The 19,581-nt window shown below is 39.4% G+C and overlaps 2 protein-coding genes across 2 annotated transcripts; both read left to right on the top strand.

The window, feature by feature from the left end:
* Nucleotides 1–704: 704 nt before the first annotated feature.
* On the top strand, nucleotides 705–1,646 carry LOC309553034 (olfactory receptor 5AP2-like; the record flags this gene model as incomplete). The annotated part of the gene is made up of 1 exon (XM_082253934.1): nucleotides 705–1,646. The coding sequence occupies one exon, from the start codon at nucleotides 705–707 to the stop codon at nucleotides 1,644–1,646; it is 942 nt and encodes a 313-aa protein (XP_082110060.1).
* Nucleotides 1,647–18,320: 16,674 nt separating this feature from the next.
* LOC309553032 (olfactory receptor 8D1-like) lies at nucleotides 18,321–19,250 on the top strand (the record flags this gene model as incomplete). The annotated part of the gene is made up of 1 exon (XM_082253932.1): nucleotides 18,321–19,250. One exon carries the CDS (start codon nucleotides 18,321–18,323, stop codon nucleotides 19,248–19,250), a length of 930 nt encoding a protein of 309 aa, XP_082110058.1.
* Between the last annotated feature and the right edge of the window lie 331 nt (nucleotides 19,251–19,581).

Raw genomic sequence — 19,581 nt, 5'->3', positions numbered from 1 at the left:
CCATCCTAGCCAGCACTGAAATTACCCTGTATACCTAAAACAGTCCTCCCAAGTAATGTACTGACTATTTTGAGAGCTCTTTTTCTCCCTTTCCTTGACTTAAACTTACTAACGCCCTGTACACACGATAAGAAATTCGGAAGGGAAAATTCATCCGACGACCGATCTGCCGATTTTCGGATTGTTAGTATGGTGCTTTCCACAGCCGACTCCGACTTTTCGGCTGACAAAATCCTGATGTGCAGGCTATAAAATTTTTGTCCTCCGTCAACACACGTCCGATTTTCGTCTCATTAGTACAGATTTCGAAGGGGAAAAATCTTATGAGCAAGACTAGGCATGCTCAGAGAGGAAATAACACATACAAAGCAATCCAACACATGACATCACTTCTGAAGTAGAATTCTGTCGTACGGGAAAATCTTCGTATGAAAATAACCTCTTCACTTTCCACATCAGACTAGCATGCCACAAAAAACGGACGACAGATCGTCCAATAATCTGATCGGGTGTACGGGGCTTTAGGATTAACAACAGTAGGAAGTTTTCTGAGAGGGTCCCAGCAAAATTTTGGTATATGATCCCATGATCAGTAGCTATGCCCTTGACTAGATGTCCTGTAAGACAAACATATCCAGTTCGTGTAACTTGTCAGTAGATCATAACCTATATAATTATTTCAGACGTCACAGAGCAAAAAGCCCATGAACAACGCCAACAAGACACAAGTGATGGTTTTTGAACTTTCTGGTCTAACTGATGACAGAGAATTGGCCCCGTACCTCTTCATCTTCTTTTTGCTGGTCTACATGATTACCATATGCGGAAATATTGGAATGGTTGCAGTTGTACAAATCTCACCCAGCCTTCACAACCCAATGTACTACTTCTTGAGTTATCTCTCTATGGTGGATCTCTTCTATTCCTCAGTTGTTACTCCCAAAATGTTTTTTGATCTCCTGTTTGACAAGAAATTCATCTCATTTATTGGTTGTGCTCTTCAATTCTACTTTTATGTTGCTCTGGCCAGTATAGAGGTCTTTGTCCTTTCAATCATGGCGTATGATCGATATGTTGCTATCTGCCACCCTTTACACTACATACTAATAATGACGATGAAGAAATGTCTTGGTCTTGTCCTTCTTACTGTTTCTGTTGGCTTTGGGCACTCATCAGCACAGACCGGTTGCCTCTTCAGTCTGGAATACTGTCAATCAAACCTTGTAGACAATTTTTACTGTGATATCTCTCCAGTGGTCAGGCTGTCCTGTTCTGAAAGCCATACTTGCACCTCCATTACCCTATTCTTTGTGTGTTTTTTTACCTTAAGTTCTCTGACAACCATCCTGGTCTCCTACACCCTCATTATATCTTCCATCTTACGGATAAAGTCTGTGGATGGCAGGAACAAAGCGTTTAGCACCTGCTCCTCACACCTTATGTGCGCGACCATCTTCTATGTTACAGTTTACTGTACTTACCTTCATCCATCGTCCACTGGCCAGGAAAAACAAGACAAAGTGGCTTCTGTCTTCTATGCGGTGGTCACCCCAATGTTGAATCCTATTATCTACAGCTTAAGGAACCAAGAGGTGAAAAATGTCATCATAAGATTGGTGCAGAAAAGTCCCAACAAACGTACCTGACAGCATGACTCCTATCCAGCTTTAGTGTACCTAGTTCAAGATGTGGTCAACAGAAATCTGTGTTAAGAGAAAGTTCTGACTTCACCCGCTGCATGCTTGTTGGTTAGGGACGTTAGTGGTTTTCCTAGAAAACCAGAAAACTTGAATAAATTGGACAGACAATGTGTTTTTCATAACATAATTTTCCTGGAAAACTAAATATAAAATTGTATAGATATTCATACGAATGAGATAAGCTTATTTTAGCCAATCCTGTGAATGCGGGTTAAAGCTCATCTCCTAGCAAACCCAAAAAGCTTAATGACCTTTGCCTCTAGCCTCATTATTTTATGGGTTTTTTTCACAGAAAAAAAACAAAACGGAGAGAGAAAAAAATGAAAAGTAAAATAAAATATATACAAAACGGTACACCCAGGGCATTTTTTTTTTTGCAGAAAAGATGAGAAACGCAGTTCCGGCACCTCCATCACACAATGTATGTACTGGAAAAAGAGGCTGGAGGGTCTATTGATGTCGACTGCTGGGGATCTATTGTAGCTGGGGGTTGCAGTGTTGCTGGGAGAGTCAATTGTTGCTGGAGGGATCTACTGTTGCAGGGGGGATCTATTTTTCCCTGTGGAGGAACATTTGTTCTGGGGTTCTTATGTTGTTGGGGGATCCACTGTTGATGGGGGATGGTCGATTGATGCTGGCTGCTGGGTATCTATTGTAGCTGGAAGTTGCAATATTGCTGGGGGGTCAATTGGCGCTAGGAGGATTTACCATTTCAGGGGATCTGTTGTTCCCAGTGGGAGATATTTTGTTCTGGGGTTCTTATATTGTCGGGGGGATCCATTGTTGAGCGGGGAGGGTCTATTGATGCTTGCTGCTGGGGGATCTATTGTTGCCAGCTGGGGTCTTTTGTTGCTGGAGTAGATCTATTGTTGCTGGTGGGGATCTATTGTTGCTGGGGGTGTATTTTGTTCCTGGGGGGGAGGGTGTATTGTCATTAAACAATTTCACACAAATTACTTAACACCACAAAATGATATTTGGCTCTGTATTCTCTAAAAGAAGCGGTACTAAGAGGTGGATGGGGGCGGAGATAAGAGACTGTGCTCAGAGGTAAGTTGAGTGGAGAGAGGACCTGCAGTAAAAAGCCCTGGGTACACCAATAGTGACCAAATACATACAACAAAGGGAAAAAATACAAATACAAAGAAAAAAATAAAAGAAAACTACCTTCAATACGCCTCCACAGAAAAAAAAAACATACATATAAATGAAGAAAAAAAGAAAACATTTTTTTGGGGAAAATTCCACCTTCTGAAAATTGCACAACATAGTGTGGCATCCACGGGGATATAGCTATCACCGTGGATGCCACACTATGTTGGTTTGTGCTTATCGTATGGCCCTGTTTGTCCTACCGGGCCCTCGTGGATCCAAGGTCAACAGCTCCCGGGATAGACATTCCCAGCGGCAGCCAATGGAACATGAGCATGCGATTTCTTTTTAACAGATTTGTAAGTATGGGCCCCTTGGTGACCCCTTAGTGTTTTGCATTAGTATAACATTATCTACTATCTTTATTACATGCCACAAACTGTTTTATTTCATATAAATGATGTATTGCATAATTTCGTGAACAGTTGTTCACCTAACACGTCGGGCTACCAGGATGCATTTTCATACCTACCATGGATTGTTCTAAGGAATACTGAATTTGACCATGAATATATAATATACTATGTATAACATCAAAAATCTGTTTGATAATACGGTACTTGTCTGTGTTTACTTGCTGACATTGTATGTTCCAATAAACTTGCATTTTATATTTCATCATTGGGCGTCTCGCACCTCATTTAAAGTCCCAAGTCCCATACCTTTGCAATTTTCTATGTTATTTAGGGAAGGAGGTGCATCACGGGGTGCATCAGGACATATTTTAATATTGCCCAGTCCAAACACCACTGTCATGTAGTGTTTGGACTCACTGTATTGGGATGATAAGCTGGTGTCAGAAATCCTGATCCAACTTTCAGAACTGGCTAATTAATATATCCTGGCCTACAGCCACTTTAGAGTCAAAGAACCTTCCCCACACCCAGCAGGGTACCACCTTGGTGACTGACAAAGGGTAAAGAGGCCTTCCCACATTGCTACCACTAAAAATTAGGTAGCATGAAATTTAACAGAAATCCCCCTGAGGAAGACACGTGGTCCCTGTGTCGACACGCATAGGGGAGGGGCAAGGATGGTGGTGATACCCGTACCCTCACAAGGAATGAGGATTCCATGGGAGACAGTGATTGTGTGGCTCTTTGGGGAACATATTTTAATATTGAATATCAGATGAAGCCTGGTGTGCTGGAATCACCAGGAATATGTGAGTACCTCTAGTGAATTAAAAAAAAAGAAAATGTTTCTTTTCCATAGTGTTGGGATGGTGCCAGGGGATACCATGGCCTCCAATCCCCTTACCTCTTCTCTTCAGGATATTGACCTCTCTCTCTCCCTCTTAATTGGGATCCTCCTTTCCCCTTTTCCGGGGGACCTCCATATCCTCTCTGAAAATCCCCCCCTGTAATTTTCGTAACCTGGATAAGTTCCATGTCCCCTCCTAGGGTAGCCTCCTATAAAATGCTTGGGGGTCCAGGAGGGACTTCCCCACCCTCCATTATGGTCACGGTCTCCTTGAGGGTAGGATTCTCTATGGAGAGAGTAGTTGTTAGCATAATATAATCGTTCAAACCTATTATTGGACAAACAGAATGGGGGGTCCCCCTAGGGTGTGGGACTTTACCGGCAAACACACTTCCACAAATGTATAAAAGTTAAATAATTTTATTAACAAATAGTAAAATAGATCTTACATAGATCTAAAGTGTTGCATAAGGTTGTACAGAAAGCATAAATGATGTGATATTCAAAGAATATATATATATAACTGAAAAAAAATGAAAAAAATGGTGATGCATATACTCAGAGGTATATGTTGGTTACTTGAAGGAAATCCTCCCACCCGACGCGTTTCAGGCACGCAGACCTTTCTTCAGGGGTCTGAAAGTGGGGAGATTTATGATTTCCTGTGGGTTGTTGGGGGTGCGACAAGTGAGTCACTGCTGCTAAGAGAAAAAGAGTAAGAAAGGGGTTCCGCTATGTCGAGTGCCGATGTATGCACCTCTTGGTCCCTGAGGGTGTGGGTCTTCCCAAATGTGGCCCCAACGAGGATGCCCAAAGGGGGGTCGCACTTGTCTCTTATGGCAATTGTCTCAGCATATATAGTTGGAGATGTGCCTGTTGCACTGAAGTTCAAAAGGTAACTGGTATGGTCCTCTTAATTTATTGGTGTATATATTCAAGAAAGATTTTCTGGCGGGGAACGTATTGCTGATTCTCCGTCAATAGAGAGGGAGTGTGGTCCCTAGATAAAGTAAGTCATTCCATATTTGGTTCTCTCCTCTAGGTTGCTGAGAGGTGCATCTGGTAATAGAGATGGTATTAGGTATTCAGGCTGGGATCGGTTGCCTTGTGGTGTCCCTTGTAGTGAAGAGATCCTGTGTGCAGTCCCAGCGGCGGATGATAACCTATTATTGGTGGATACTCCATATTGGTGTGTTTACAACAGCAGACCGCCGTTCTCTCTTTACGGGGAGCGATCGCGGGTGCCCGGCGGCAATCACGGCTGCCAGCCCGGCACCTCGGCTTCCCTGCTGGCAAGTGGGCGCCCATAGGAGCAGGTACAGCGATTCACGGGAATCTGCCGACCTGCTGCCGTATAACTGTCATACAGTGGCTGGTTGGCAAGTGGTTAAAACAACTGAGATCCCACTCCCACACGGTAGCCAGCAGGTACCAGAAATCTCCCGATGTATACTAGGGATCGGGAGCTTTCTGATCATGTGACAGCCAATCACAACGGTCACATGATCAGAAATCCCGCCTCCCGGCATCTAAAACCCCTTAAAGGGCTGGGAGTTGCGGGCACTAAGGGGTTTAAGGAATTTGTACAGTCAGATTGTAATGTGTGTTTGGTTACCTTTAGACGGCTGTCACTGGAACATGTGTCCTTAGTGATTCTCTCTATTCTTGTTCTAATTTCACATTTTTAAAAAATTGGATTAGAAACTACAGCAAAAAAAAAAAAAAAATTGTTACATTTGATTAGAAGTATGATACATTTTTAATACAAGGAACTTTAAATGAATGGTAAAGCTGAGGCCTTAAAGGGTAACTCTACTTTCGTGAGGGGGGAAAAAAAAATAGCAAATAAAGAAAAAACAATATAGTGTATACAGTTGTGACACAAATCATATTTTAATTGAATATTATTAAAAATGACCTTTCCTTTTCAATCTGCAGCTGTTGTAATTTTCTGAAAATGCAATGCAATATGGCTGCCTGGAGCCGTTCTGTACACAGAATGTATACTGACCACACCCCAGAAACATCATTTCCTGCTTGTGCGATTGGCTCACCAATTTTCCCAGAAGTCTGCCTAAGATATAAGTCAGATTTCTGGCATCCCCTGCAACAAAAATATCATTTATGGTAAGATACTCACAAAAGGAACACGTCTAAAGGGATGCAGGCCCAGCAACTTCCCTCATTAGAGCCCTGCAGCTGCCACAGCTGATAGATATTTATGATACCACTCCCATTGTACCCACTCAGCACAGAGGAACAAACACTGATTTCTTCAGAATAACAAAAGGTCGGAATCTGCAACAAAGTTTGTTAAAATCCTTGTAATGTACAGAGATCACCCAGAGGGAAATGTTTTTTTCTCAATAAAAGTGGAGTTACGCTTTAAATTATAACTAAAGGCAAAACTTTTTTTTTTTTTTAGTTTTGGATAGAATGAAGAGGGATTACAACACCTGTCAGCTTTTCCCCCGTTAGGTAAGATTCACCCTCTCTATTTGTTCTGTTTACCATTATCATTAAAAGTAAAAATAAAGAAAATCCCAAATTTTGGTTTGTCCCTAGAAAAGTAATAGAGGGAAATCTTCCAATGGGGGACACTAGTTCTGGTGACCTTGGGGGGTCCCCAAGAAATTCCCTTAATTTGCAGGGATTTCCTCTCACTTCCTGTTTTGGCAATGGGACAGGAAGTCAAGGGGAATCTCCGCAATGGGACACAGAGGGCAAAAAATAAACATTTGATTGGGGTTAGAACTCTCCCATCCTCTATCAAAAATTAAAAAACATGTTGCCTATAGTTCTGCTTTAATAGAAAATTAAACTTGCTGGCATGTAACTATTAAACATACTATACTGTAAGCTGTGAAAGTGTAAACCAGCAGTACCCAAAATAGCCAATCTGTAGATATGGTGGAAATAAAATGGCCCCTGCAATGACAGGCTTGCATGTGAGAGGGAGCCGCTCCATTCCAGCACACATCAATATTTCACATTCACAGGAAGGAGGAGTAATCCCATGCCCAATGGTGCTTGCATAGTCCCAGTCATAACAAAGAGCGGTGCCGGACATACACAGAGGTAGGTGAAAAGCAATGCCCAGGTGTCTTTTGTTACACTTAAGCCCCGTACACACGTACCGAATGTCGGCCGTAAATATTCGGCCGACGACCGATCGGCCGATTGTAGGCTTGTTAGTATGATGCTTCCGACAGCCGACAGCGCATTTTCGGCCGAACAGAATCTGTCGTGCAGACTTTAAAATTTTTGTTGGCCGTCACCAGAACGGCCGATTGTTCGCCAGTCAGTACAGAATTCGGCCGACAAACAGCAGATTGGGCATGCTCAGAAAAGAAAAAACACACGGAAAGTTAACCATCACATGACATCACTTCTGCAGTCGGCTGTTGTTGGCCGACAAAATTCGTGTGCAGTCTTTTGCAGTTTTCAGCCGACAGGACAGCACCGGACATAAGACGGCCGATCGTTCGGCTGACATTCGGTACGTGTGTACGGGGCTTTACTTACAACATTGCTGAAGGGCTTTTACTTCTCCCACTGACACCAATGCCTGGGTGGCGCTTTCCAAATCTCAATGACACCAGTGATGGGATGCTTAATTGAAATAAATATATAGTGTTGCGCAAATAAAAAATTATTAAATTAATTAATTTGTGCTTAAATTATTAAAAACCCAAAATATTTATATGTGACATAATATTAAAGTGCCAATAGTGCTAATAAAGTGGTAAATATAATATAATCAGGGCTTTTTTTCTCAGAGAATAGGTGCAGGAACTCCTCCCTTCTGAGTCACCCCTTGACTCCGTCCCCTACCCACCTCCGAGCACCGTTCCTTAGTTCTATCTCTTACCCACCTCCTAGTACCACCCCTTTTAGAGAATTAATGATAACAAGAAAGGCAATATAATAGATTTAGCAACAATGGACACCCCAGCGACAATAGATCCACCCCTGCAACAATGGACTCCCAACAGCCATCATCAACAGACCCTCCAGCAGCCAGCAACATTAGAACCTTCCCTCAACAGTGTATCCCTCCCAGCAATGATTGACCCCCTGCAACATAAGACCCACCCCAGCAATAATAGATACCCCACCAGCAACAACAGACTTCCTCAGCAACAATAGTTCCTCTGCACAAATAGATCCCCTCCAGCAGCAAACAGATCCCCTCCAGAAACAATAGATTCCCCAATAGCCAGCATCCATAGACCCTCCAGCAGCCAGTAACAAAGACCCCTCCCTCAACAATAAGTCCCTCCCAGCAACAAAAGACCCACCCCAGCAACAATAAATCCCACATGAGCAACAAAAGACCTCCCCAGCAACAATAGATCCCCATCCTCTGCAAAAATAGATTCCCTATTAGCCAGCATCAATACACCCTCCAGCACACCCCAGCACCCCTTGCCATTACATACATTTAGTTCTGGAGGTGCCGGAACTGCGTTCCCCCGCGTTCCCGCTGAAAAAAAGCCCTGAATATAATACTCATAGAAAAGAGAAAATAAATAGATATAAAGTCCAGTGTGCAAAGTGCAAAAAGCCAATAAACAAAGTCCAAAATGTAATCCTAAAGTGATCTGTGCTCCCAGAGAGAAGTGACCAGAGTGTCACAGTGGACAGCCAGCCGTGCACCCCCTTGTGAATGGGTGCTCACCTCAAATCCTTAAAAAGAGCGCATAGATTGTTATCCCAAAAAGATCATCCATCCATATCCTTCAGGGCTCCTCTCATTCACAGGAGTTGCAGCGTCAATCAATGCAGTATATATGCAAACAAAAACACTTGCAATAGTGTATGAAATCCTTAAACAATCAGCTTTTATTAAATAAAGGTGGATAAATCTCACTCACATTTGTAGGTGCAACACATGCACTTGGACAATAGCATCAAGTAAATGGTGGAAATCGCGGTGGTATAGTGGGAGAGACTGCACAGCGCCGCCGGTCTCCACAGCGTGCGCCGATAGCTGTCAGCCTCACCTAGACAAATAGTGTATCGCTCCGTCCGTCCTGTCCCCTCCCCTACGCGTGACGACACAGGGATCACGTCGTGTCTTCCTCAGGGGGATATCTCTTTTGGACTTTGTTTATTGGCTTTTTGCACTTTGCACACTGGACTTTTATATCTATTTATTTTCTCTTTTCTATGAGTATTATATTATATTTACCACTTTATTAGCACTTTAATATTATGTCACATATAAATATTTTGGGTTTTTAATAATTTAAGCACAAATTAATTAATTTTATAATTTTTTTTATTTGCGAAACACTATATATTTATTTCAATTAAACACACTATTATGAGAAGTGGAGTGTCTGCGGCAAATAACTGATCGATTTAGAGCCTCAGGGTCGCTCGCAGGACTTATTCCTTATAGTGATGGGATGCTGTCAAACACCTGGTTGAGACTGAACTGATGAGAGGTCACAGAGAAAAGCCAATGTCAAAGTATATCAAGGGCTGGTGCTACCACTAGGCGAACTAGACAGCCGCCTATGGTGCAGCCACAGTCGCTGGTTTCCCTGTTTCCCTTGGCACACCTCCGTGACTTGTACCTGCATATTGTGTATGTGATTTGTCCTGTTGAAGCCGTGCCCGATCCAAGCCTCCCCCCCAGCCTGTGATCTCCCTCGCCAGGCAGCGCCTTGTGCATGCCCCTGGCTGTGCCCTGTGTTCTGGGGATTCTATGCCCCGTAACCAGCATTTTTAATATATGGGGTGTTATTAATATTAGCCACTCAGATTATCTATTTGGATGTAATTATCTTGCCGAGGGTCGGTTTACTGGGAGTAACCTAATTTCAGTGTATGTTCCCCTTTAGTATCCGTCTCTCCTTTCCTGTTTTGCCTATGTTAATATGGCCGATATAACTGTTCCGGTATTCTGGTGATCTTTCAGCCTTTACTGGTTCCGGTCAATTCCCATGGGTAAAATGGCTGCTTCTGCATCGCTGATTCCGGATGTTGTGTTTTGTTGTTCCATAAATAGATGGCGTCAGCATGCCTTCTGCACCTTTGAGAACGTCATCTGTGAGGAAACGCGTAAGGTCACGGCGTGCTGACGTCATCCCGTTGAGCGTCCAGGAAGTGCGGACGAGCGCAGCCTTCCGGCCGGCAGCTCACAATATATGCGTTATCCTTTGTCCTGCATGCAAGTAGATTTCTTTGTTTATTTAATAAATAGTCTCTTGGATTTTACACTATGGCGCTTCCTTTTGTTTTATGGTGGGGATATCCATTTTGGCCTTTTTTCCTTGAGCAATACATGTGGAGCCAAAGTTACCTCCTTAACACCAGGACCCTTACAAGTGCAGTTTTATTGGGAGTCTGGTAAGAGGCGTTATGATCGGTGGAGGATAACACACTCGTTTGTCATTTGTGGCATTTATAATTATCTTGATCACCTTCTGGTAAGGAGTAGCTATATGTGCCTTTTCACCTATCGGGGTCCATTCATCTTGATACACACCTTTATCAGCCTATTTATGTTCATTTATTTTTGTGTTCTGATAGCACATAATATATCCTTTTAATGTCATCGTCAGTCAAGCTGTCAAGACTCCTGTTTGGATTCTTTGCTTTATTTATTCATTTTTCTGGTAAGCAGAATACCATTGGGAGCTTGGATTGACCATTTATTGGTTCTACACATCACCGTTTTCAATAACTTTGGACTTATATATGGACACTCATTTGTTTCATTTTTGAACCTTTAGCGCAACTTTATTATTTATATTACACTTTATTTTAAGATGCAGGGGAATAACGAATTTAATATAAAAAATACCTAAAGGGCATGAAAACCCTAAGAAAGAACTTATTGTATCTGGTCTCTTCTGGTCTGTTCAATCGACCATTGAAAGTTTTTTTGTGATATTTGATTCGTGAAAAAAATTCATATAAGGCCCCTTTCACACATACAGTCCGTTCAGTTTATCAGTTCAGTCACGTCAAAATGTATCAGTTTTCCATCCGTTTTTCATCCATTTTCCATCCGTTTTTTCATCCATTTTTCATCCGTTTTTCATCAGTTGTCTTCCGTTTTTCGTCAGTTGTTATCCGTTTTTCATCCATTTTTCATCAGTTGTCATCAGTTTTTCGTCAGTTGTTATCCGTTTTTCATCCATTTTTCATCAGTTGTCATCAGTTTTTCGTCAGTTGTTATCCGTTTTTCATCCATTTTTCATCAGTTGTCATCAGTTTTTCGTCAGTTGTTATCCGTTTTTCATCCATTTTTCATCAGTTATCTGTTTTTCATCTGTTGTCATCCGTTTTTCATCCGTTGTCATCCATTTTTCCTCCGATCCGTTTTTTTTTGACGGATGAAAAATAGGGCATTCATACGTTCAAAAACGGACATTGACGGAAGTGGATGAAAACGGATGTTAACTGATGATCATCCGTTGTCATCCGTTTTTACATAGAGATACATTGATGTCCGTTTTTCATCCGTCAACGGATGGATGAAAAACAGACAGCATGTGTGAAAGGGGCCTAAGGCCCCTTTCACACATACGGTCCGTTCAGTTCATCAGTTCAGTCACGTCAAAATGTATCAGTTTTCCATCCGTTTTTTCATCCATTTTTCGTCAGTTGTCATCCGTTTTTCGTCAGTTGTTATCCGTTTTTCATACGTTTTTCATCCGGTTTCATCCGTTTTCATCCGTTTTCATCCGTTTTCATCCGTTTTTCATCTGTTTTCATCCGTTTTCATCCGTTGTCATCCGTTTTCATCCGTCGTCATCCGTTTTCATCTGTGGTCATCCGTTTTTCATCCGTTTTCATCCGTTGTCATCCGTTTTTCATCCGTTTTCATCCGTTTTTCATCCGTTGTCATCCGTTTTTTCATCCGTTTTTCATCTGTTTTCATCCGTTTTTTGTCAGTCGTTATCTGTTTTTCATCCATTGTCATCCGTTTTTCATCCGTTGTCATCCGTTTTCATTCGTTGTCATCCGTTTTTTTCATCCGTTGTTATCCGTTTTTCGTCTGATCCGTTTTTTTGACGGATGAAAAATAGGGCATTCATTCTTTGAAAAAAACGGACATTGACGGAAGTGGATGAAAACGGATGTTAACTTATGATCATCCGTTGTCATCTGTTTTTACATAGAGATACATTGATGTCCGTTTTTCATCCGTCCACGGATGGATGAAAAACGGACAAACAGACAGCATGTGTGAAAGGGGCCCAACTCTAAATGTAACTTATATGATTTATATCTAATATTTATATTTAAAATTATATATATATATATATATATATATGTCAACTTATAACCTTCTGCGTTTTCTGCCTGCTTTGCATTCTTATCAGTTACATTGTTCCCAGTTGTCTGTGAGGACTACCGAATGCTTTAAACCAATGTTATGGTGAAGAGGAGAGGAGGAGATTTCTGTAGTCCTGTTCTAGAGTGACAACATTGCTCCTCCATAGATACAGTATGGAAAAAGTGACTTTAAGGCCAGTGTAGTTTTAGTATTGTGGTGTTTTATATTTGGCTTACTGGTAAGTTTCTATTAAAGGTATATATCAATTAGGTGGCAGCTCTAAAAATAAGTCTTTATTTTAGGTTGGCTTTGGTTGATGGAATGTCCTCCTGGCTCCTTTTGTCACTTAGAAGCCACAGTCTGTGTCTCCGCCACTCCCACAGGGCTATATTAAAAGTATACAGCTCTATCTCTATGTTGGCTGCAAATTGAAAACACTAAATATTATTATGCAATGTTTTATATGTATACATATAAAAAATAAAAAGAATGTTAAAAAAAATACCATTAAATCCTATAAAGTAGAAATAAAAAAATAAATGAATTAACTGCAGCTTATAGTGGTTTAGCACATGTATATTTGCAACTGCAATTAAGCTGATTTTTTTAATTATTTTATTCTGCTTTAAAGGATTCAAAAATACTGATTAATCTTGTTTTGACAAATCTTATTTTTGATTCATAGGAATTAATTAATTATCCTCTCTGGAATCGAAAATTGTTGTTATTAATCCTCTCTGGAATTGAAAATTGTTTCCCCAAGTAATTGGGTTTAGTATAAATACAGTATGAGCCTTTGCGGAGATTAAATGGTTTGAAGATAATTTTATTTATCAGACAGGTAAGAGAACAAACAGCATCTTGCAGCCACCAACTGAATATGCTAAAATAAGGTATAAAATACTTGGAACATAAATTACTTTTCCAATAAAACAAAGTCAATGCACTTCTTCTAAAGTATAAATTTCCACAGTGTATTTTTTTTTATATATATATAAAAAGGCTCTTTGTTTTTTTTATAGTTATTATTTTTTTTTTTTTAATTGTACCTAGTTTTTTTTATTGTTATTAATTTTTTTTTTTTGTACCATTTTGGCCATCAATGGTAGAAAAAGGTCTAGAGTTACAATGATAACAGGTTCACTTAATATCAAGAAAATGCAAACTTTGAAAACACATTCAATTTTAACAGGAATTGACTGGTGAATGGTATAACCTTAACTTTACGATGTCAATGTTTCTTTTAATACGATTGAGTGTATATATTTATAAGAGGGCTTTAAATTACTAGATTTCTTTTCCAATAAAAAAAAGTCAACACACCACTTCTAAATTATAGATGTTCACATTTTATTTTATTTTATTTTATTTTTTTATAAAAAGGCTCTTTGTTTTTTTTAATTGTTTTTTTTATTGTTGTTTTTATTCCCATTTTTTTTTTTTATTGTACCGTATTGGCCATCAATGGAAGAAAAAGGTCTAGAGTTACAATAATAAGTTCACCTAATATCAAGAAAATGCAAACTTTGAAAACACATTTAATTTTAATTGGACTTTAAATTTTAAGAGGACTTTAAATTACTAAATTACTTTTCCAATAAAAACAAAGTCAACGCACTAAAATTTCTTTTGAATATTGCCAGAGATGAGAAAAATTAAGAGCACCACATCCCTAGATAAAGGTAAATACAATAGGAGGGGCAAAGTGGGACTTTAAGGTGCAAATGATGGAGAAAAATCTGGATTCTCATAAAAATCCCTTTTTATTTGTACATAGAGGACTAGGACAAGACAGACAGAACTTTAAAATAGTAAAAAAACAAGAAAGCACTCTGTTTTTTACTATTTTGAAGTTCTGTCTGTCTTGTCCTAGTCCTCTATGTACAAATAAAATGTGATTTTTATGAGAATCCAGATTTTTCTCCATCATTTGCACCTTTAAAGTCCCACTTTGCCCCTCCTATTGTATTTAAAGTCAACTCACTACTTCTAAATTACAGATGTTCACATTATATATATATATATATATATATATATATATATATATATTATATAAAAAGGCTCTTTTTTTTTAATTGCTATTTATTTATTTATTTTTTAATTGTACCTTGTTTTTTTTATTGTTATTCGTTTTTTTTTTTTTTATTGTACGATTTTGGCCATCAATGGAAGAAAAAGGTCTAGAGTTACAATGATAACAGATTCACTTAATATCAAGAAAAGGAAAACTTTGAAAACACATTCAATTTTAACAGGAATTGACTGGTGAATGGTATAACCTTAACTTTACGATGTCAATGTTTCTTTTAATACGATTGAGTGTATATATTTATAAGAGGGCTTTCAATTACTAAATTACTTTTCCAATAAAAAAAAGTCAACACACTACTTCTAAATTATAGATGTTCACATTGTATTTTATTTTATTTTTTTATAAAAAGGCTCTTTGTTTTTTTTTAATTGTTTTTTTTTTTTGTACTTTTTTATTGTTGTTTTTATCCCCATTTTTTTATTGTACCGTATTGGCCATCAATGGAAGAAAAAGATCTAGAGTTACAATAATAACAAGTTCACCTAATATCAAGAAAATGCAAACTTTGAAAACACATTCAATTTTACCAGGAATTGACTGGTGAATGGTATATTCTTAACTTCGCGATGTCAATATTTCTTTTAATACCATTGAGTGTATATATTTATAAGAGGACTCTAAATGACTAAATTACTTTTCCAATAAAAACAAAGTCAGTGCACTACTTCTAAATTACAGATGTTCACATTGTATGTATATATATATATATATATATATATATATATATTTTTTTTTTTTAAATATAAAAAGACTCTTTGTTTTTGTTTTTTTATTGTTAATTAAATTTTTTTATATAAAAAAGGCTCTTTGTTTTTTTATTGTTATTTATTTATTTATTTTGTAATTGTACTGTGTTTTTTTTATTGTACCGTATTGGCCATCAATGGAAGAAAAAGGTCTAGAGTTAACAGGTGCAATTATTATCAAGAAAATGCAAACTTTGAAAACACATTCAATTTTAACAGGAATTGACTGGTGGTGAGTGGTATAATCTTAACTTCATGGTGTCAATATTTCTTGTAGGACCATTGAGTGTATATATTTATAAGAGGGCAATACTGAAAGTAACAGAAAAGTGGGGATAACTTTGTTATTACTTACATATTTCATTCAAATTTCACATGTTGGCAGAGAAACTCTTTCTCTATAGTAATGTTTCTTCTTCTTCTTCTTCTTCATTGCAGGTAAATAAGGGATTCCAAGAAAAAGCAATGTGCCGTCATTAGGTTCTGGATGAAGAAGGGGGCTGCAGGTTGTCTGACATCAACAGAAGGCTACAGAATGTTTATGGAGATGACACCATTGACAAGCGAAATGTCTTGTCATTGATGATTCTTGTCAATAGTGTCATCTCTGTAAATATTTTGTAGCCTTCTATGGATGTCGGGCAACCTGCACCCCCTCCTTCATCAACAACTCAATGAAAACACATTGCTTCAGCTTGGAATCTATTATTTACCTAAAGTGAAGAAGAAGAAGAAGAAGAAGAAGACGTACTATAGAGGAAGATTTACAATACCAATATGTGAAATGTAAATAATCTATGTAAATTAATAAAAAAAATGATGCCCACTTTTTGTACAGCCCTCGTAGAACTGGATTATTATACTTGGAAACTGGGACAATATGAATATTTACTTTGGATTGAAAAGAAACTTTAAAACTGTTTCTAAAGCCAAAATGTTAATGTTTTTAATTTTGGAATATAGAAGAGTTAAAACCTCCATCAAGTTTTACTATTGTCCTCCGTTGGGGAGATTTACCCTCACTTTTGCTTTTGCTGACCATTGTCTCAGTGGTTCAGAAAGTGATGGAAAGTCCAAAACCTTTGAGTCGTCACCGGAGATGGAGGTGAAGGGAAATCCCCAATGGGGAACGCTGTGCTGTGCACCCAATAGGGCAGGGGTCTTCAAACTATGGCCCGCCAGTTGTTCAGGAACTACAATTCCCATCATGCATAGTCATGTCTGTGAATGTCAGAGTTTTACAATGCCTCATGGGATGTGTAGTTCCGTAACAGCTGGAGGGCCATAGTTTGAGGATCCCTGCAATAGGGTATAGAATCTGAGACAAACAGCAGGACCAGCTTGGGGTCTGCTCTACATCTCATATTGAGTTGGTTTTGAAGAAAATAGGGCAAGCAATAAACATAAGAGAGACTTGTCCACCTCATAGAGCCCTACAGGTGTGTGCCTGTCACACAATTGATAGAGGTCAAGCTGATGAGAGGGCTCTCCCGTTCACCCCCTGTCCTGTCCTGTTTCCTCCCCGAGGTTGATGACAGGGTATGACTGGACGCAGAGTGGCACAGGTGCCTGCAGTAAGTCCTGGCCAACAGAGGAACTGGATCATGCAGCAAGGCAGGAGCTGGAGAGCTGAACCTTGTGGCAGATGTCATCACAGGGCCTACAGAAACAGAAGCCAGAAACATGGTCAGACGAGCAGAAGTCTTCAATAATCAGAGAGCGGAAATGCAGATTTAGGAGGCAAGGAGCGTAATCAGAAGGTCAGTATCACAAGTCCTTGGTGTACCCCCACAGAAAGAAGTCGCAGGGTGTTAGGTCTGGCTATGATTGAGGTCAGAGCGACATTGATGAATCATTCTTTCCTGCACGGCTAATCTGATGTGCAAATTCCAACACAAGAAAAGCCTTCTCTTGCTTCTTTGTTGCCAACTTGTGAACATAATGCTATACGACGCCTCTGGTGATAATGACATGCACAAGAAAATAAACACACAATAACTTGGAATCCGTAGCCTTCATAATTTTCGAAAATTGCCCGTTTACCATAGTTGTCATGGTGCAAAAGTAAAAACTTGAAAGTGACAACAATGGTGAATGGCAATCATCTGCCTTGTCACCAACGTGGCTCATGTAAAACTTGGACGGTTAATGTAAATTTTCAAGTTAATACAGTTGTGTTCTGTTCAATCCTTTATGTATAAATCAGCTTTACTTTGGCACCATCCTTTTTAAAATCACACGGTATATAAGACATTAAAATAAATCCATCAGGTATAGCAGGGACCCCTCATAATGGGCGCAGAAGGTGTGCAGATTAAGGAACTCAGTGTGAAGATCTCACCAAAAGAGTCCCTGAGCTACATAAGAAGCTGTCAGATGGTTTAATTTTCCAGCTTCTACCAAAGATGGAAATATCACTGTTGGATCAACTGAGCATTAGAAACCATATATGTTCTCATCTGTATCTGCTCCTTGAGGGCCTTCACACATAGATGACATGACCTCACTGCAAAGCAAACATGGCTTTCGAAATGGAAGTAGCTGGCAAGATCTACAGAAATCCAGTAAATTTTGGTTGAGGTTTTTATTTTCAGTCTGGGATTTAATTTTGGAAATGGTTCCAAGTAGATTCTAGATTGGGCCTACAGAGCCTGATAAATAAATTTGAGGATTGCTTGTGACTGTGGGATTATACAAAAGCGTGGTCTGAGCTTTTCCAGACATTAGAAGTGATTGATTCTGTAAGAAAACCTTTACCACCTTTCTGAAAACCCTTTGTAAAAAGTAGTCAATATTTTCCTTCCTGTAGAGAAAAGCTGAAGACTTCACCATCTACCCAACATCCATGTTTGGTAAAAGATTGTGTTACCTTCCAGTGGTCCATGCATCTACAACCAACTTGAGCCTATCCAAACTATACTTTACATGGAACCTATTCCCTTTGTTACAGACTGGCTCTGCGTTTGGTGCCAATTGATGAATAGATACTAGTTGGTCCTATCCATAATAGAATGTTTTGCACTTTCATAAACTGTCGCCGGAATCTTTGGATCTGGAAACACCAACATTTGGCACCTTAACTAATCCCATTAGACAACCTTTGAGTAAAAGAAGTACAGAAGGGCCCAATGAGCCACCTAAACAAAACAAAAGTGATTGTGTTTGTGTTCTCTGGACTAACACATAATGAACAGCTTGCCCCATTTCTCTTTACTTTTTTCTTGAATGTTTACCTTGTTTGTGTGGTGTTTAACTTTGGCATGATGTTCATAGTCTTTAAAGCCCCCAACCTCCACACTCCAATGTACTACTTTCTTAGCTACCTCTCTTTGGTGGACCTTTTCTACTCCTCAGTTATAGCTCCTAAAATGTTGGCTGACCTTATGTCCAAGATAAAGTTAATATCGTTTTTTGGCTGTGTGGTCCAGTTCTTTTGCTTTGATGTTCTGGTCGTCACAGAAGCACTTTTACTCTCGTGCATGGCCTATGACCGATATGTTGCTATCTGCTGCCCTCTGCTTTATGTCTCAGTTATGACCAACAAAAAGTGCTGGAGTCTCGTTTTCCTTAGCTTTTCTATTGGTTTCTTTCAATCTGTAGTACAAACCAGCTGTGTGTTCAGTCTTGAGTTCTGTGGCCCAAACCTCATAGACCATTTCTACTGTGATGTACCCCCACTGCTTCACCTGGCCTGCTCCAGCACTCTGTGGTGTAATTCAATAACGTTCTTCTTTGTAGTTGTTTGTGGTGTAGGCTCATTGATGCCTATCTTGGTGTCATACACTTTTATAGTTTCTTCCATTCTACAGATTAAATCCAGCAAGGGAAGACAGAAAGCATTTGGTACTTGTTCCTCACATCTCATGTGCGTCTCTATTTTCTACGGGACTGTTTTTTTCATTTACCTACACCCTCCTAACAATGTCCTTGAGAATCAAGACAAGTTGTTTTCTGTGTTTTACACAGTCATGATACCAATGCTGAATCCTCTTATATATAGCATGAGAAACCAAGAGGTGAAAAGGGTTATCAAGAAGGCACTTCACATATATCACTAATATAGAGAGTTTGTGGTTGTAAGTTTTTAGAGTCTCTTAAGGTAGCTGAATCAAATCCCAACCCTTATTTGACATGACAATATAATATTCAAGAAAGGATGGGGCATATTTATTCTATGCTAATTTTCCCATGCAGTGGTTCTGCAAATGTGTGGCAGGCCCAATCCTTACTTATTCTCCTTGAGAAGAGGGAAGGAAGTTGTTGGTCAATAGTGACAGATGTTTATCCCACCATCATTCTTATGAAGACACCTTTCCATACATGGCTAGTGTGACAGGAGTCACTTTGGGTGGGGGGCTCATGGAACCCAGATTACTTTAGAGAGGTCAG

Source organism: Pelophylax lessonae (assembly GCF_965119305.1).
Source record: "Pelophylax lessonae genome assembly, chromosome: 4".
Lineage (NCBI taxonomy): Eukaryota > Metazoa > Chordata > Amphibia > Anura > Ranidae > Pelophylax > Pelophylax lessonae.
This window is presented reverse-complemented; position numbering and strand designations above follow the sequence as displayed.